Source organism: Numida meleagris, chromosome 4 (genome assembly GCF_002078875.1).
Source record: "Numida meleagris isolate 19003 breed g44 Domestic line chromosome 4, NumMel1.0, whole genome shotgun sequence".
NCBI classification, from domain to species: domain Eukaryota; kingdom Metazoa; phylum Chordata; class Aves; order Galliformes; family Numididae; genus Numida; species Numida meleagris.
In genome coordinates this window covers 1935414-1954687 of record NC_034412.1, presented here as the reverse complement: position 1 = coordinate 1954687, position 19274 = coordinate 1935414, and the positions used below count along the sequence as shown (strand labels likewise).

At 43.2% G+C, this 19274-nt stretch overlaps 2 protein-coding genes across 8 annotated transcripts in view; one reads left to right on the top strand and one right to left on the bottom strand.

Moving 5' to 3' along the window:
- The window catches only part of B3GALNT1 (beta-1,3-N-acetylgalactosaminyltransferase 1 (globoside blood group)), a 24039-nt gene extending 4776 nt beyond the window's left edge, over window positions 1–19263 (bottom strand). For 2 of the 7 annotated variants that reach the window (XM_021393969.1, XM_021393975.1), the window contains exons 1-3: window positions 18960–19261; window positions 17919–18002; window positions 10793–10885 (exon numbers count right to left, since the gene is read on the bottom strand). Coding sequence is in view for 2 of the 7 variants with exons in the window: in XM_021393973.1 (XP_021249648.1) it covers window positions 2398–2404 (7 nt within the window). In the remaining 5 variants the exon portion in view is untranslated. Of the gene's footprint in view, window positions 1–2397; window positions 2497–10792; window positions 12768–17918; window positions 18003–18959 lie in introns of those variants that run through there. The other 5 variants (XM_021393973.1, XM_021393967.1, XM_021393971.1 and 2 more) reach the window with 5 other exon arrangements.
- ARL14 (ADP ribosylation factor like GTPase 14) lies at window positions 119–4659 on the top strand. Its single transcript, XM_021393978.1, has one exon. The coding sequence runs from the start codon at window positions 2513–2515 to the stop codon at window positions 3095–3097; it is 585 nt and encodes a 194-aa protein (XP_021249653.1). The 5' UTR covers window positions 119–2512; the 3' UTR covers window positions 3098–4659.

Here is a 19274-nt window from a genome sequence, read left to right as displayed (position 1 = left end):
CTCCCTCGGGTAGCGGCCTCGCGCCGCCGCGCTGCTAACGGCCGCCTCGCGAGCCTAACGGCCGCCGCGCGCCTCTTCCCGCCCGCCTCGCCCCTCACGGCCGCCGCGGCGTTGCTGTGGGGTTGACCCTTGTGGGTTCCGGCGAAAAAAAGAGGCGTTTTAAAACAGCTCGGCCTCCTTCAGCTGCTAAATTCGTCGCTGTGAGGCTGGCCCCCGGAGCCTCCCTGCGTGCTCCCGCAGCCGTTTCGGTGTGCTGGTGTGGCAGTTGGGGGGAACACCGCCAGAGCATACCCCGAAAGCTTTATGGCACGGGGCTCCTGAGTTCTGACATATGGCGAATCGGCTGCCCCCGTGTTTTATGGCTGGGATTTTAAAATATGTATCCGAGCAAACCCTACAAACAGATAACCTCGCCCGAGCAAAGCAAACACACCTTTGGACAACTGAAAGACGTGCTCTTATTCCCCACATGCTTTGCCTTCCTGTGCTGACTGAGAGCGCTGGAACACCCGAGCTGTGTGCGAGTACCGCCGGCTGCAGCTCTGTGCCGGACATTTCACTCAGTGTGTCCAGCTGGAAGCTGTGCCTGAGAGATGGAGCTGCGGTGGAATCAAGTTGTGCCCACTGAGGATGCCATGCTCTGCGTCAGCGTTTTGCTGCCCTGCTCGTGTTCTGAACTCAGGGCGAAGCCCGTGACCACGGCCGCACACTGCAACTGTTGAGACCATAAATATGGAATGCAGCCGAAGCAAACATACAGAGAACTGAAAGTAATCTCTGAATCACAGCAGTACCCAGGGATGCATCCATCCATGCTGTCACAGCTCATGCAGAAGGGAGGTTTTGCCTTTTATCTAGATAACCGTACCTCATGGAAGTGGCACGCTATTTTGCAGGGAAATATAATTCATTTGACTGTGTTAACAACGAGCTTTGTATGGTTGCTTGTCTCCCTATCTTTCAATTTATTCATATACATTTGTAAAGAAACGCAAATACTTTCTTCCATGGCTTAATACATCATGACCTCCTGAAAGAAATCCTATACATAACCTATGCATGTTACTAAATATGAAAAATGTACAAAAGTGAGTATGTCACTGCCATCTTTTGTTGCCCCCAATTAGTTCTGGTATAACCCTTTTAGCTTCGAGAGAAACCAGCTTATAACTTGTCTGTCAAGGCTGAGGTTTATTTTACTCAGCATGTGTAATATCTGGGCAACCAATGTCATGAGTATCAAAATGATTACCCGTATCAGTCAGCAGCTCATTTGGCAAGAAGACCTTTGCATCTTTTTGCTGATGATGTACTTTCTGAAGCAAAGACAAATGTACTGATCCTTACGAGTTCATCTAGGTATAAGAGCAAATAAGTACTGAAGCACACGGTATGCATCAGGCTAGCCCAACATAGATCTACCAGCTGTCAAAAAAATGGAGACTCAACATGATTCAAATAATGTTAGACTAAATTTTCAATTTCCTCTCTTTTTTAATCTATAGGACACTGGTTAAAAAAAATCACCTTTTGATTCAGACTCAGATACTTCCCCCTTTCTTATTCCTTTCTTAAAGGAAACCAGCATAGTATCAGCGAGCAACAGCAGAATAGATGATCCCAAAGCTAACAAATTTCAGGTAGCTGAATCCCACCAACAATCAGATCATAAGATCTGTACTTAGTCTGCATCATGCAAGGCGCAGCTGGACTTGTTCACACAAACATAACTCACCAAGTTTGTAATCAAACCAGAGCCCTTCGTGCAGGAAGGAGCAGGAAGAATAACATACTGAGTCAAAGGTAGCCAGCTTTCGAGCACAGCACATTTTTAAGTGCAGTGCTAATAGAGCTTGATTGAGTCCATGTGTACCTACACAGACTTACATTAGAAACCACTTCAGATTAATATATTGCTGGGAGATGGATACACTGGTGAATCAGGAACCTTGTCGTTTCATGGACTGATAAGCCTGGACAAACCTATAGGTGAGGAAGGTTTTCCTTCCTCGCTGGCTGCATTATTAGGTTTCTTCTCCAAAAGGGATGCATAACGAAGTGATGTCTCTGTGGACACGCACTGCACTAGTGGCAGATGGGTGGAGGATCTCTGGACCGTGGGGTTAGGGTGTATAACCATATCGCTGCCCATTCAGAGCAGGCAATTGTTCAAAGTAAAAAAAACTTCCTGTATTCTAGAGGATGGTCAAGTGAGTATGGCTCAGTGTTTGAACACGTTCAAAGACTGTAACCTTTGGGCTTTGTGATCCATTGGTTCATTACTCACCACTGTTCCACCCACGGGCTTGGCAATGAACATTACACCTTCATAAATACTGTTTGCATATTATCAACTCAATAAAAGCCAGAATGTATTTGTACAGAGCTTTTACTTACTTTTCATAGCACAAAGCAGCTCCTTCCACTTCCTTTTCCTTACTCTTTGTGCTCCATCTGACGGAGGAAGAAAGAAGTCTTACTGATAAAAACTGGCTTCACAGAAGACGGCACAATGGGCCTCCAGAGCACCAAGCACTCCAAAGTAAAACAAGCTAATATACTGATGTTAGGACTTGATTCTGCAGGGAAATCTACACTGTTGTACAAGTTCAAGTCTGATGAAATCTATCTAACAATTCCAACAATTGGCTTTAATGTCGATATGATCGAAACTGGGAAAGATTTTACTCTGACTATTTGGGATGTTGGAGGACAAAAAAAAATGAGACAGCTTTGGTGCGATTTCCTGGAAAATGCAGAAGGACTCCTGTATGTTGTGGACAGCTCTGATAAGCAACGTCTAGAGGAATCAAAGAAAGAATTCGAACTCCTTTTAAGGAATGAATCTATAAAAAACGTACCAGTCGTCGTGCTAGCAAACAAGCAGGATTTGCCCGGAGCTTTAAATGCTGAGGAAATAACAAGGAGATTCCACATAAAGAAGCACTGCTGTGACAGAAATTGGTACGTACAGCCCTGTTGTGCTATCACAGGAGAAGGTTTGTCAGAAGCCCTCCAAAGACTGACTGCATTTGCAAAACACTACAGCAGATCAAAGGAGATCTCTACAGGTTTTAAGGAAAATGAAAAACGTTAAGGATTTCTACCGTCAGATTTTGGTGAATATGACTCAAAATATTTCGTTGGACAGACTGAAATATTTGATGCTGGAGAACTCTTATAAGTAAATAAATATTTCTGAAGCACTTTGACAATTTTAAATTATATTCTTATACCTCCAGATGCTTCTGAGACACTGCCGCACATCACTTTGTTAGTGACACCGTACTCGGGGTTATTGAGCTCAGAAGTGTGTGTTGAATGATGAAAAAGGCAGAGCTGGCCACTTGAATTTTTGCAGTTGGAAAGAAAATAGGTGAGCAGTGCTTAAAATGTTTACGCCAAGTATTTCGACAAAAAGTAAAACAGCCAAGCGGTTCATTCAGCAAGAAAAGCAAGAAATAACATGTTGTCTCATTAGAAATACTTTGTGGGTGTATTTGTCGTGTAAAAATGTAGCTGTTTTAAGCTTAAACTCTTAGTTTAGTCCCTCTGCTGCTGGTTTGCTCCCCTTAGCCAGCAGTGAGCGGTGCAGGGAAGTGCAGGCTGTTTGCAGGGTGCTGGCAGTGGGCAGGGAAAGGAGGACGGGCTGCTGGTCAGCTTTTGAAATCGGGATGGACCCTGTCCTGCCTGTACCAAAGCCACTTCAGATTTTGTTACTGTGAAACTTAGTTCTGATTAAATTTGACATAAGAAGTGCTAACCCTATTAGTACAGTTTGGGGGATAAAAATAATTAAATGACATTTCTGTTGAGATTTCCTGATTCATGAAGGAGTGAATTAGTATTCTGAATGCCATTAAAGCAACGATGGATTGTTAACTAGCACACTAACTGAACTGTATCAACCGTGAAAGCTGTTTAAATGCTCAGATGGAAAAGTTAATAGAGGCTGTTCTTTCACAAGGAGAAGAGACCATCTAATTATTGGTTATACAGTCCTAGAACATCCAACCCATCTATTTCTGCCTTCCTGAGCGATGTCTGCAGAGGTAGGACGCTCCAGGGCTTAGGATGCTTGCTTGGACACTTGGATTTCTTTTCTCCCGCATCTATCATAATCCCCGACCATGGGCAAGTCATTCAGTCACTGTGTGCCTCAGCAGTCCCTTGGCAAAAAGATCTCTGAAAAGCTGTGGCAAAGGTCAGCACGCATGCCTCGTCTGCGAGAAGTCTGCATTTCATTCTTACTAATAAACAGGCAGGAATTTCAAGTTACAGGAGGGTGAAGAAGCAAGTAGAGCACCCAGCTGTACCCTATTGTCTCATGCATGTATTATTCAAAGACAAGAAGTCATCAGGTGAATTCACTGTAATAGTGAACAAAGGAAGCTTTCTCAGCAGAAGCTGTTATTAATACTGACAGTAATTACTGTGGGCTCAATCCTGAGTCATGTTGAGCCTACATTTCTAAAAGAAGAGCAAGCTTTTAGACTTGTCGTTGCCTGGTCTGTTGATTTAGAGTCAATATAAAACACCTTCTAGCACAGAAAATATTTTTGAGAAACGTGCAATCGCAAGAAAGTTATTTTTCTAAACTCAACAGTTCAATGTTAAAAAATGTAACATTTCAGATTAATAAATTTATTAACATTTGTATGAGTGTGATGCATATTTAATTCTCCCACTAGTTTAATCTAATCAGGTGTCTATTATAAATCAGAATCTAGTTCACTGGCCTCAGGACTTCCTCAGAGACAAATACTCAGTGAGAGATTTAATGAGTGTACCAGGGTCTCTAATTAGACAAGAAGCAAGTTCTGAAGGGAGGAACAGCATAGTATGATAGACCAGTTGATACAGCTAAAATACAGAATAAGCTCTCTGGCACACGGTCACTTCTCCAGGTTATCAGATTAAATGATGCCCACACTGATTCGAAGAAAATCTTTTACGTTGCACTTCAAAGGAAATAGGACTCTCTTCCATTCTCATAAATAACATCAAGTACGTATTTTTTTTTTCCAAGGGCTTGGCTTCCTCAAGAAATGAAGCCACAGCCATTTTATCTGCCTATGGAGACCCCTTCCTCTGAATAATTTTTAAGCCTTAAAACAAATATCAATCAAGCTGGGCATAGAGGAGGATTCTCAAAGGAATTACATGCTTGAAAGTTTAATTAAAAAAATCAATGAGATAGAGAAAAGTGACCACAGTGGTGCCCCCACTGAAGGCAATGCTGATAAGGTACAAAAGACCAATCTCCCAGGGGATAAATGTTCCATTTTAGCCGCAAGAGAGCCAACAAGAAGACATAAATCCACAGAGCCCAGACTTAATTAGTTCATCTGCTCCCCCCCAGAACTCCTCGTACTTGGTACTTTTCTACACTGTATGGATAAAGAGTGCATTGGGCTTCTTTGGGATGAGGAGGTAGCGGGCATAGAATCCACTGTTTGAAATTTCCTTTCTACACCTGGAGCAAAGCATCTCCCTCAGTACCCACCACATTCAGGGCAAGGTCCGTGGAAAGGTTTGTTCCATGGGTAGGAAGGTGCAGAGGAAGCGCAGCTTCTGTCTGAGTTGTGCAGGAACACAGAGCAGAGCAGCGCAGCCTGGGCTCTGCAGTCAGGGTGGCACAGCTCCCTGGCCCACAGCCAGGCAGGGGCTCGTGCTGAATGAGCTGTCAAAGGCAGAGAGCAGGGCCTCCTGTGCAAGCTACCACATCTGTGCCTTCTGCCCTTGTGTGCACACACAGCCCATCGCGCTGTTTGCTCCATGCTGGAAGCCTGGAAATGGTTTGATACCCGATCCCATCACAGGTCACGTGAAATCAATAGCAAGGAAGGCAACCAGGCATTTCACCGCTTCATCCTGCTACGGGGAGCTTCAGATCATTCAGCTGCTTGGCTGAAAAATACAGTGAGCAGAATAGCCTTTAGGTTACAGAGCACGACAAAACGGAATTCTACTTGATCTAAAAATACAAGGCATAGTATCATAAGCACAACTGATTCCCGGATAAATTTTATTGTATTATTTAGAAGTTATATTGGGTACTCACTAAAAACAGTTTTAGGATTTTTGAAGGAAGAGATCAGGGCGCTTTGGGAAGGCGAGCTAGCAGACTGTGAGGAGTGCTGCCCCCTGCTCGTGGAACAGCAGCGGCAGAAGCTGCTTTCCCACACTGCAGCCAGACCGAGCAGCAGATAGATGGTGTGTGACTTGAAAAGTTCGCACGGGCGGAAGGTTTCAAAGCTACTGGGGGTCCTGCCAGCTTTTGATCATGATTCTGGGTTGGGAACTTTTTTCCTTAGCTTTTGCAATGAATCACACCCTGACCACAGGTCCCTGACCTTACGTTCCCTGCATTTCTTACTGATGCATCCTGACAGTCTTGTGCAACTGCACGAGACAGGTAGAAACATCAAAAATGTTGCAGCTACACTGCAGGAATCCCCCAGTGTCTGCTATTACACGAAGTTGTCTGTGCCTGTTTGCTTCTGTTCAGAACAATCATCCCTGAATAAGTAAATGGTTCATAGCTGAGACTGCGAAACACGAAGGGCAGGATGTGAGAATCCTCGGGCACACTGCATGCTGCCAGCTCTCGAGGAGCCTATCCAGCAGGAAATGTTTGGGTGTGACAATTCAGAAGTTAACAAATATGGGATATGGGGAAATGTCCTTCTGACCATTCACTGATGACTGTGGTGTAAAATCACAATTGCCCGTCTGAATTTTTGACCAGATGTCACGGAGCTGATGGAACATCATTCCAAGAGGATTAAGTGCTGTTTTAAGGGAAGGCAGGGAACAACCTATGGAACCAGTGCAAATTTGGGTAGTAGCTCTGCCTCCTTTCTCTGGGAGACAACTCCTCCAGTAACTGAAGACTGCAGAATCAAAGGAAGGGATAGTGCAGGACAAGGCTTTCTCAGTATCAGGTAATCCAAGCCGGTCGAGTTACCTCACATGTCTCTATTGCCATTCCTCCTCATTTCTCAGAAGTTAACCGAAATAATGAAAGACTTTTGTATATCAAAACAAACATTCATCTGTTTTATTTGTTCGGAGTATTTAGCAGCACTGTGTGCATGTTGAAGTGCTTAAAGTAGGCTTTCTCGTTAAATGACCCATGCAAAGTTCTGAGCTGCTACAATTAGAGTTCTTGCACTTGCCATTAACTCAAATATTCACATTGAGCACAGGCATAAGGATTCTGCACATCTACCTCACCAGATCACAGTAGATTATTTAAGTCTCTGTAATTCAGGATGTAAATTCTTGAGGGTGTAGACCCTGCTTAGAAAGCACGTACCATACTCCGGGTAAAATTTGCAACTATAAATTCATAAAATGATAACAATTAAAACCAGACCTTATTTTGAACACATATGACTCTAACAAATCGTGCTTTATCTTGTGACTTCGTTTCTACAGCATTCCGTGATGTTCTTGTACCGCTCGCAGCAGTGCACAGTTTGCCTGCAGTGTAACTGTGCTGCACCTGGAGCGAAGCTGGGCTGCCATAAAGGGACCCCCCCAGCTCTGCTCTGCTCCCCCCCCTCTCCAGGTACACAATTACACTGGCAGGCCTCCGCACAGCAGAGATTTTCTCCCTTTCCCACTGCTTCAATAGTTACCACAGCAGCGATGGCAGTTCTTCTGGTCTTTTTATTAGATTTTCATTGAGTGTTTGTGTCCTTGCTCTCATGCTGCTCCTTATGCTCGGAAACAATAACCCAAATGCACTTATAAAACTGTCTCATTGTTTTCTTCCAGATCCTTCCTTAAAGCACTCCCTTCCCACCGTGTATGCAAAAATCCTGACAACAGCTCTCCCGCTTTCATGATAAGGCCTTGGCCCATATTTTTTGATGACTATTTTATTATTTCCTTGTACTCCCTTTTTAGCCCCAGAATGTGCTTTCTTTGGTCCAAAGATCATCTTTTTGTCCTGTGTTTCATACACTGCCTTATTGATGAGAACTGTTTATAGACTACAACCTACTGCTATCGTTAGCCCAAATCCCACGGAATATCTGCTAAAATAAGCAATTAGTTAAAACAAATCTAGCTGCAAAACCTAAGCCTCGTGTATTCGTCCTTCTTAGCAAGCACAGCTGCAGACAGCAGCACCTCCACTGCTCCAAGGAACGGCCACTCTCCCTAGCAGCTGCACTTGGCTGTTAAAGGATAACTGTGCCTTAATCAATATTTTTCAGTTACTTTATCTAAGGCATACATATTAATCACTGAACAACGCTATTCTCTCAGCCCTCTCTGAACTGATTTGGAATTCTGAATTCATGAGAAAATCCCTCGTTTCGTTTTGCTGTAAAGTAAAACATAAAGGTATTCTGTACACAGCCTAATGACTACATGAGAAATGAACGTTCGCCTCCATCAGTCAGCTCTGACCCCAGAGTTCCCCCACCTCTGGGCACCATCCTTTCACCTTCCCACCACGGGGCTCTGCCTTTTTTCTGAAATCACGTTTTTCCTCTGTTGAGGATTTACAGTGTAAGGTTCAATACCTAAAATGCACATAGCTGCTCACAATAGGAATGCTTACATATTCATCAGTTACTCAGACACGCTGCAGGCAGCACGAGTGTGTAAAAATACAGCTTCATTTACTGCGGTTTGTTTCCTAATCTAAGAAGAGAAAATAAAAAAAAGAAGTAGTCTGCTACAGAAAAAAAGCATATAAGGAATTATGCAAGAGGGGAACTGAGAGAAGAAAAGTAAAGAAACACAATGGAAAAAGATAGAAAAAAGAGAAATCGGTGAGAGGTGTTCCCAGGGCAAACACACTGGTGGGTACATGCATGTAAGCAGAGCAATAGAAGGCAAAACAAACAAATCGTGTGCCAGTCACCAACTCTGGAGTGTTCTTCACATTTCCCTCCTGCAATAAGTGTGTTAAGAAGCCTTTTCTTATTTTAAAATAAACATTTAACGTATGCAAGCTTTCCCACTTTTGCTCACCTACAGAACCACGCCAGTATTCTCTCTGAGCACGCATTCCATGAAAAGGCAATTTTTTTCTTCACAGATTTTAGTAACATTAGGCCCCCAAAATGTCATCTTAGAGGCAATGCTGTACAAATAACTGACTCCCTCCAGCAACTGTAAGCAACAATAATTAATGAAATAATTAACCCTGAATGAGAATAATTAAAATATGTCGCATCGTATTAAAATCAAACGTGGAAACAAAATACAGTAGCTTAAAATTGCTCTTCTGTCTATCCTCCATAGGAAGACACTCGTGTTTCTTAGCTATCACCTGCTCAGGAAGGGCTACACTTCACGCCTTTCCTTTTTTAAAACTAAGATTTTCCAAAGAGTCGTTTGGTTCCTTAAGCATTTAAAATAATAATTTATTGCCTATGCTAATGGGTAAACAAACGTACAGCGCTATGTCTCACATTCTAGTAAAAAGCCCCTGTAGAGTACTGGGTAAAACTCAAGCTACATACAGGCAATCCTTATCTAAATTAAGTAATATTACAAGAACACTTGTATAAAGTTTAGTATTTCCACACTGAGACATCTCGTGGCACATAAGCCATACTGCAGTTCATAAGAATTCAACTATCCGGCTGTGAATCCAAACGGTGGCAATGTGAGCTTGAGACCATTCTGTTTTGAGGTGTTTGCACAACGCGGAGCTAAAACCTGTGCATTCCTTTTTCGGCCAAAAACTTGTGAATTGCAACAGCGATGGAACATTTCCAGATATGAAGTGTTTACAACCCACGTTTCGTTCCACCTTAAGAGGAATGTTTCATAATTACAGCACTCTGGGGAACAGAAACTTCTTAACGGCGCGTGATGTCCAAATTACTGTTTTCTCAAAGAAGTGTCTAAACAGAGCGATGCGTTTACTTCAATATTTTACCTGGACAAAAAAACCTGCTGTTCTTAGCCACTTAGAATGCAAATATTCCAAATCAACTCCAAACTCGGCGGGCCGAAATGTTCAACATTTTTTCTGTCCAAATATTTTTCTCAAGTAATTGGAGGAAATTATTTAGAATTCTCCCATTAACAATTCTTACTATGCTGTTCATTTGTCCTTCACTGGATCACCTCATCCTCTCGCAGCCCTTCCAACCCACGGTGCTCAGTGTACCACCAGCGAGGCAGCGGCCAGAAGAGCTCCCTGTGGTACCCAGGAGACCCTCTGTGATTGATCATGGACATCACTGACACAGAACCCGCTTCTCTATGTTTTCTCCTTTGCTCTGGGGGCTTACCAACCTCACTAACCCAGCGGGCACAAAGATATTGTGTATTTCCTTGTCATTAAAAATGCATTTAATATGTTAGCAATGTAATCCACGTATAGAGCAAATTGTATCGCGTCTTTCGTATTTGCTTCACGGGGTTCTGATTCATTTACAGTATGTAAATGCTGAGAGGATTAAAAATTGTTTATATCTCATGGGAATCCCTCCTGCTATCTGGGTTATGGAAGGAGCTGTGATTGTCACATCAGGGGTAGCTTCAGATGAATAATGAGCTAAGGTTAACAGAACAACACGCCTGACATTACTTGAAACATCTCCCGAAGTTACAGAGAACTGAACGTAACTTTCGAAGAAACTTGGTTTAATATTTGACTGTTAAGTTGCTGGTGCAGGGCACAGTTTCGTTTTAGTAAATTCAAGAGTAATTCCATAATAGCACCCACCCTAACCCAGTGCCCCTCTGACAGCAGCCAAACTTACCTCCCCAGAAAGCGAATCCCTGTGCCACCATGCGCGTGCCGTGCACCTACCTGAATGGCTGTCTCGGTGGCTTCCCAAGGCAGGCAGTTGTTACCAGGGTGGAAATCACACACTGATTCCTTTTCCTAACTCCTGGTTGTTGCCTTTGGGAAAAAAAGATAAGTAAGTGACAGTCATTCAAGTATTCAATAAGCATTAGCCAGCAATATAGATGTCCAAAGCTTAACAACCCAACAGTGCACAACACGTGCTCCTGGTTACAGCGTGCACGGTCAGCACCAAGAGCATCAAGGGCAGCAGCAATCAGCAGGGGCTGCGGGGAGCCCAGTGAGAACTACCTCACTTCCCTGGGAAAGGTGCTAGGGAGCAATGTGTGCTGTGCTGGACAGGAGGTCACGTGTCTGGGGACACTCTTGCTTCTCTTTCTAGCTTGCTACGGGGAGGTTCTTTTCCCTTCTTCTTTCACTCTCTCCTTTGTTTTGCTTATTTTTCTCCAAAAGCAATTTTTATCATTAGAGTAAAATGTCCGCTGGCAGCTATGGGCTCAAAAATAAATATTCGGGCAGGTAAGTCTGCCTCTAAACCTTCTGTGTAACAGCTGGCAGTGCAAGCCAGCTTTACATCAGTTTTCTGCTTCCTAGTTTGTGGGCAAGTACTACTCAGTCTACTAAAATACTGCAAAAAATACTCCACTGGCCATCATGGCATGCAGCGCCGCTTCCTCTGCTCCTCTCTCAGTGCCAGCAGCATTGTTCTCCTGGGGGAACACCACCAAACTCTGCCCTATCTGTCCCACAGAATGAATATCACAAATGAGAAAGGACAACAGTTAATCCATCGTTCATTAGGCTATAATGATGTGCTCCTAAACCAGCATTGCCATTAACCTGAAAATGAATTTTCACATGAAGCAGTTAGTGATTTATAAGAGCCCTGAATTACAGTTCATAACTAAAAGGAGATTTTAATATAAAAAGAAGTAATGAACACTAAAAGAAAGAGTTGATCTAGGTGATCTGATAGAAGTTTAGAGTTCTTGAAGCTACTAAAATTCCACATATTTCAGGAAAATGATGGTGCCATTATTCCCTCTCCAAAAGAAAAGCTGAAACAGAAATATTACCCTTTATCAGACATCAGAAAATAAAGGAGGGCTCAGTCACAAATCCTTACAAGAATGGGCCTCGTTAGTGCTGCTGCTCAGAAGTACTCATTTTCTTCATTATAGTTTAACAAAGAGATATGCACAGTTAGTGTATTTTCCCATCTCTACTCAATATCAATCCTTCAGCCTTCCGAAATTCCTAATTCAGTTATGTATTTTAGTTCCCTTGCAAAATTAGACTGAAACACAGCATTGAAAATAGCAATCCGCATCTGGACATTTACATATTTGCAGCATAAAAGATGCATCTCAGATCCGATGCCATTTTATACGCTACATTCTGCTCGCTGGCAGCGTCAACAGCCAGAAGTAAGGCAGCTTAAAATTCAGGTGCTCCCGTAAGTGCCCGTAGCTCCGTGATCCTGTTAGTCATAGAGTCACAGAACAGCCTGAGTTGGAAGGGACCTGCAAGGATCACGCAGTGCAACCCTTGGCTCCACGCAAAATCCAAACCCTCCGTCTGAAAGGGTTGACAAACACTTCTAGAACTCCAGTGGCTTGGGGCTGTGACCACTGCCCTGCGGAGCCTGCTCCAGTGCTCGAGCGTTCCATGTACAATTTGAAACATATGAAGCACGTGAAATATGGATTCGGAATATTGAAGTTCCCAATCCCACGTGCAGATACTACTTCTTCCTTCTAAGAAACATTATGGAGTTCATGTAATGCAAGAAAAGATTCTTTTCACTGGTACCGTCAGTGGAGCTACCAGAGGAGAATTTTGTTCCAGGGTCTTCTTTAGAAGGATTTTTTTTTAACACGGAAACAATATCCCCAAACCTTGCAGGGAACACTGAAACAGCTCATTTAACCAGCGATTTCCTCACTTTTATCTCAAACAAACTTTTCTGCCCCGGTATTTCTTAGGAAGTTGTTCTCTTTGAAAGGTAGAGCTGCTAAAACAAAGACAGGAAACGCAGCTCCACAATCTGCTGATCCCTGCTTGATTCTGGGCCTTCAGCTATTTGCAGCTGACGGATTTTGTGACCAGTTCCAGCACCAAGATCCTTGGCGAGAGTCACTGCATGATCTTAAGTTTGTCTTCAAATGATCTGATCTAAGGCATCAAAAGCCAAATGTACGGAGACTGAACTGTAGAAAAATTCACCCATACAATCAAAAGCAATCTCAAAAGAAAAGGGTATATGAAATACAAAGTTATATTAAATCAGAATAAATGAGCTCAGGCGTAGGTTCACGTGCTGCTCCGGATAGCTCCGAAAGCCTGACCATAAATTTTAGCATGAGCGCCTGCTGCTCAGTGTTCGCAGTCATGTGGGAGCCCTAAGTTTATTTTCTAATCGCAAGAGCAGATGTTCAGCTGATGTGAATCAGCAAACCGCCCCTGAAGCCAAAGGAACTACCTTTAATTTGTACCATCTGGGGATCTGTTCTGCAGGCTCTCTTTCTGAAGGAAAAGAATGCAGTGCCTTATCTTACAATGAATCGCACAGTAGCTTCCGAAAAATGGAAAAGGAAAATATCTAAAGCTCTTTAGCTGGAAAAAAGCCCTCATTATGTGGCGCTTCAAATTCAGACGGGCTGTGTGGGAGGACATCCTTGAGACATTTGTAATACTCAGGCTCTAAGGAAGCATAGGAAAGAAAGGCTGGTGAAGGACAGCGTTAAACGAGTGAGAGCACTAAAACTAATTTGGCACGGTGACATCAGCAGGCCTTTGGATTTATTAACATCTGATATGGGCCGGCGCTGAAACCAAGCTCAAGAACGTCTCTCAGTAATTTTAGTGCATTGTACAACATGATTGCAGTGTTATAAATGGAAAGGTGTTGAATCCTGCTGACTGTTGGGCAGTTCAGGACATTTTAGGCTGATTTTCAGCTCTGTGCAGTTCAGTGCTCTGAGTATTTGCATTGCTAGAAAGCAGGTTTCTAAGCACCACTCCACCTAAAGGGTAGTTTTTATCAGTATAAATGCAGCAAAGCTAAAACACAATGTCACCAATGATTCTAAATTCTAGCTGTAAAACGGACACAGAAAAACAAAGAAGGGGACATACACTGGAACTCAACAGCTTTTGAATGTGACAGAAGCATCCCACGGCATGAGAGAATGACCCCTGCGTGAGAGCGAATTTAGCCCAAAGATAGGAGAGCTGGAACTACTTGCAGAAAATTGCTAAATGTTATTTCTGTTCATGCACTACAGCAGCACCTGTCATTGATTATATGGGCTGCATTATCTTTCAAAGCAGGGTAAATCATTTCTCTCCCAGCCCTGGCCCTGGAGCAGCACTGCCATGTCTTGCTAGGGGTAATCACAAGGCCTGAAATGAACAAAGCCACTTGCCAGTGATAGTCACAATTCAGAACGTTAGACTACTATACCACATCTTATGTATCATCAGGAGTTTGTGGTCCACGTATTTCACTACTGTCACGCAAAGGAATTCAGCCAGCTTCCAACAAAAAGGAATTTTAAACAGTAGAGTAACAATTTAAAAAAGCACACTGAAAAAGCGAGGAGAGAATCAGGGCAGAAGGCTGTATTTTGTTTTGGACTTTCCACACCAGATGTTTCTTCAGAGCACAGTCCGTCATGCTGCTGTTTTCACATGCCTCTAGACAACAGTAAAAAGTAAAGCCGTGATCGCAGAGTCAGCAACGACAGCAGGAACTCTAGTGTATTTGCTGTGGATGCTGCAGATCCAGAACGTACAGCCTTTCACTGCTGACTGCCTTACAGCTGGAGCAAAGCAAATCTGAGCAACCAGCAAAGAAGCAGCTAACAAAGCAAGAGGTCAGAGAAGAACTTCAAGTTTGTGTGAACATTTTCTAAGAGAGAAAAAATTACAGTCTGGCTCAAACAGCTCAAATGGGTAAAATAAGGAAACAGCACAAGAGATGATGGAGGCTCAGGCAAAACCAAGCGCCGTACTAAAAGGTGATATCCAAAACACAGGAGCTGGTAACGGCACGTACAAAAGCACAATTCTAACACCACGAAGTACAAGAGGACCAAATGCAAAAGCAGCACTCACAGAGTAGAAAGCAATTCTTCTCTTCAATTTCATCTTAAAAGTTGTGCTGTCTTTTGCAAAAGCACGACTTTGAATTAGTTCCCCTGGAGCAGCCTGTGGCTGTGAGTTCAGGGGGGAGGCCAGCAATACAAGCACAGCCTTTCTGCTCACAGCCACGTTCTGCGTGGTGCAGGGTCTGCGCTAGCTCATGCTAAGGGCTCTGTGCTGACTTGTTTCTGGCACCATTATGCCTCCACCTGCCCTCTCCTTCAGCAGAAAAGTCTGTCAGCACCTCCATCTCTCTCTAGAAAAGGCTTTTGATGTTAAGGAGCTACAGCAGAGCGCTTTAGGGAGAAGTGAAAACAAGTGCAAAAGAACCTGAGCAGCTTCATGGAGCCTGAGCAAACCATAGTGTTTTACTTGAATGGGTCCTAATCAATCTTACGAAGTTATTTTTTGTAATGATGTCCCTTTCAAAATAAAGTCCCGTTTTGTGAAGCCCAGTTCTGTGTTATCAACAATTCTTTCGTGTCTTTTTCAGCTGGTGCAATATTCACAGCTGATCCCAGTTCAAGTTCAGGTATTACTTGATATGGCTGTTTTAACACCCAGCAAGTGCAGCTGGATTCCAGACTTGGAAATGCTGCGTGTAGAATGAAGACATACATAGCTGTGTTTGCATACCAAATAAAAGATTATCAGCAAATATCCTACCAGCAGACTAATATCTACTTTTTTTGCTAATACTAGCTATTCCATTTTGAGTCTGAAAAGGCCGATAAACCCCAGGATTAATGAAAATTTTTCTATGTGCAAAACAAATCTCAGCTTTACATAATATTCTGTTTCTTACGCTACAGAGACAGGTTTACAGGCTATGAGAAGCCATTGCCAGCAACTCATTTTACTTAAATGAACCAAAATTTCTGCTTTGTGTTAAACAAACAGAACAATGTCACAAGACCAAGAATTCAGAAGAGAACTGTTCTTCGAAACAAGTCTTCCACGTGTTGGGAGATTTGCACGGCAGATCCGAGGTAAAATCAAACCAACACTAAAATAACTTGGTGATTGTTCCTCTGAGAGCTAAACAGGTTAATTAGACTACAGTTAAACAAAATGCACTTGATTAATCGCTGATTATGTCTTCGCTTAAGACAGACTGTAAATTATTCTTCGGATGACACCAGATCAGAAATACAGATCAAAGACTGCTGAAGGGTAGTCTTCCTCTGAACAGTCATCATTTAATAACAGTGAGGCACGCTCTTGAATTTTATATGAAGGTACACGGTAAGAAAACTATGCGTGCCAGTAGGGTACAATAGATCTGTGATTTTAAGACAGGTGTCAGTTTGAAGTAAGATTCTCTAAGGAACGCGAACTCAGTGATTCTCGGTTATTTTCAAATGGTTACTCATGAAATGACAGGACCATTGCTCAGTTCCTCGTTTCGGTCAATCTTTTTCCAAGAACTGAGAGGTAACGCTAAGAGAGAGATGATTTCATGGAAAGGTCAATGCTACTAGTTGGGGCATTGAGTCAGTTTTGGTCGCTAGAGAATGTGCTGGCTTTCCAATTCCATCTTTCCCAAACTACATGCTACGTAATCAGCCGGTGCTAAGTGTGGAGACAGTGGGAGGTGGCAGAGGTGATAACTCAGCCTGGTTATGTTAGCAAAGACAAGGAGAGGGTAACTATGAATATAGCAGCAATGGGATAAGACTTTTCTTTCTTCTCATAACCTTCTTGGTTAGCTCTTAGACACTGTGTGCTTTTCACCTTCACAGCCCGACTAGTTGTCATCTTAAGGCATGATCAGAAATCAAAGTACCAGGGTCTAATTTCATCGTTAGTAACCACATTCTACAGAGACAGAGCCTCAGTTGTGCCTTAACATACCGATTCACCAAGAAAACTTTTTGAGGACACAACATTTTGAAAAACACTCTGCAAAAATATTTCCCTGGGATATTACAGTCGTGCCTCCGAGGAAGGGACATTACAACTAACCAGCAAGTTCTTGATAGATCTGTAAAGTACCGGACATCTTTTGAGACCAATGATTTTGTGTCATTCTGTAACAGCAACTTTTCAATATTTTTATTTATACTATCAGATAAAGCTCCAAAGCAGTTTCCCTTTTGCAAAGTCTTGAACTTCCTTCTATCTGTGCTCAATTTCCTCAGAAGGAGCGGAACTTTAACTGTACAAACAGAGGAATCAGTCAAAGTAAGAGATTCACAGTGCTTCACCTCGAATTTGCACTTAAAAAAATATTTACTAGTTAAACTTATGTTGTTTTCAGGTATTCCTTTCTGGATTCTCTTAGCATGTAAAAAAGCCGTGGCTCAGCACAAGGCATTAGATCCCTTTTGGCAGCGTAGTACTATTTCCATCACATTTACTATGTGGTTGCAATAGGTATGTTCAGCTAGGGCAATTTCAGAGAGGACAGAGAACGAAGAAAATGCAGGACTCTGCGTGCCTCTGTGAAACATACAATACAATCCTCAGCCACAAGAGGAGGCAGCTTTAGAATATGCCTGAAAATTAAATCAGAAGTAGGGGAGTTTCACTTCAGCTAACTCAAACCATTCAGATGTAAATACGGGGCTACAAAATAAACTCAGGGCAACAAAAGCCATAGCAAATGTAAGAGATTTCCATTTTGGTAACGCAAAATATTTTACCTGCTAATCCTTTCCTTAAAACAGTCCACTACTTTGTAAAATGTAAATAGCCATGTAAAGAAAATGCCTTTCTTGTATATCCAGACTGCAACGTGTAGGAGTTACTGTTGCTAGCTTCAAAAAAGATGGTTTACATATTGGTAGACAACTAGGTATGCCCATATGTTTAGGGAGACTGAAGTAACAGGTACTCTGAACATATTTCCATTATAAGTTAAAGTTGTGTCCAAACGTTACATGCATTATCAAGTAAGCCTTGAAAAGAAGAAAAAAGCACTGGATATTTTCTGAAGAAAACACTTTTTTTTTTTTCCTTTTAATTCTTGTTGTCTACCTACCTAGAGATGTTCTAGGATCTGATCAGCTGCATCACAGAAAAGCTACAGAACTGGGGGATTTCTTCTGTATTTCTGGAAGAGTCACTGTCAAGAAGCAAACGTTTATCAGATGCAAGTTTCCAATAAATAATATTTTTATACTCAAGATTTACCAAACTAAAAAGAAGGACATAGTCTGAGAACCACATCACTTGATGTAAACATAACGCCTCACCTACGTTCAAACAAAACACATCTATGGAATTCACATGGTACCATTATTCCCTTTGCTGGTATGTTCAAAACAAATTCAGGAAAGACTTTGAGCAACCGCAAACAGCTTGTGCAACACATCGGTAACATTTTTGTTATAAAGCATCCTGGAAGGAAGCAGGGAGTTAACAAACCTGTGTAACACTGAAAGCTCTTAATTAGATTAATTATAATTAAGCTCTTAATTATGGAAACCTTGCGTCCACCAACATCGATAGGAGGAGAGGTAATGGCCTTAGTTCTGCCAGAGGTTTAGGTTGGGTATTAGGAAACATTTCTTCTCCAAAAGAGTGGTGATGCACTGGCACAGCTGCCCAGGGAGTGCTGGGGTCACCGTCCCTGGGGGTGCTCAGAACCACAGGGATGTGGCACTGAGGGACGTGGGCAGTGGGCACGGTGGGGTGGGCTGGGGTTGGGTTGGGGATCTCAGAGCTCTTTTCCAGCCTTCATGGTTCCGTGACTCTATCACCTGAGTTACAGCAGCTGTTACGGCCAAAATCCACTGCCAAAAAAAAACAGATCGTCATCATCAAAAGCGGGCCTGCAAAAAAATCCGAGCTGGCGGAGTCCGGAAGCTCACAGTAACCTATTCTGGACATAAAAAAGCCAACCTGGCCTCTTTTAACCCTAACAGGCTGGAAAGATCCACGACATCTGATCTTACTGAAAAAGAACTGAGCCACCAGTGCTTCCCTTCCGCACGGGACCTACTCTCACTTGTGACCTCGGCCTCGAGCTGAGCAGCACACACCACACAGCGGGACGCGCCCATTCGGTACGGGAGCTTACCCGTGTCTCCACAGGGGCTGCCGGGACACCCGCCGCGCCCCGTGCCCGGTTTCCTCCCGTCCCCTCAGCTGTGCCTAGTGCCAACGGCTAGAGATCAGACACCGGGCCAAAGCTGACAGCTGAGGGCACCGCCTTTACCGAGACTGCAGCCCTCCCTGACACACACGTCAGCCCCCAGGGGGAAGACTTGTACAGAAACGTTTAATTGACTTTTTTTTTAACTCTCGCATGACAGCAACAACGCCGCTCTCCTCCGGGGGACTAGCGACCGCCCCCCGCTCCTCCCCCCGGCCCCGCCGCCCCGACCCGCCACCC

Coding starts and splice junctions, on each gene's coding strand:
- ARL14 (XM_021393978.1), top strand. CDS start 2,513: ATGGGCCTCCAGAGCACCAAGCACTCCAAAGTAAAACAAGCTAATATA.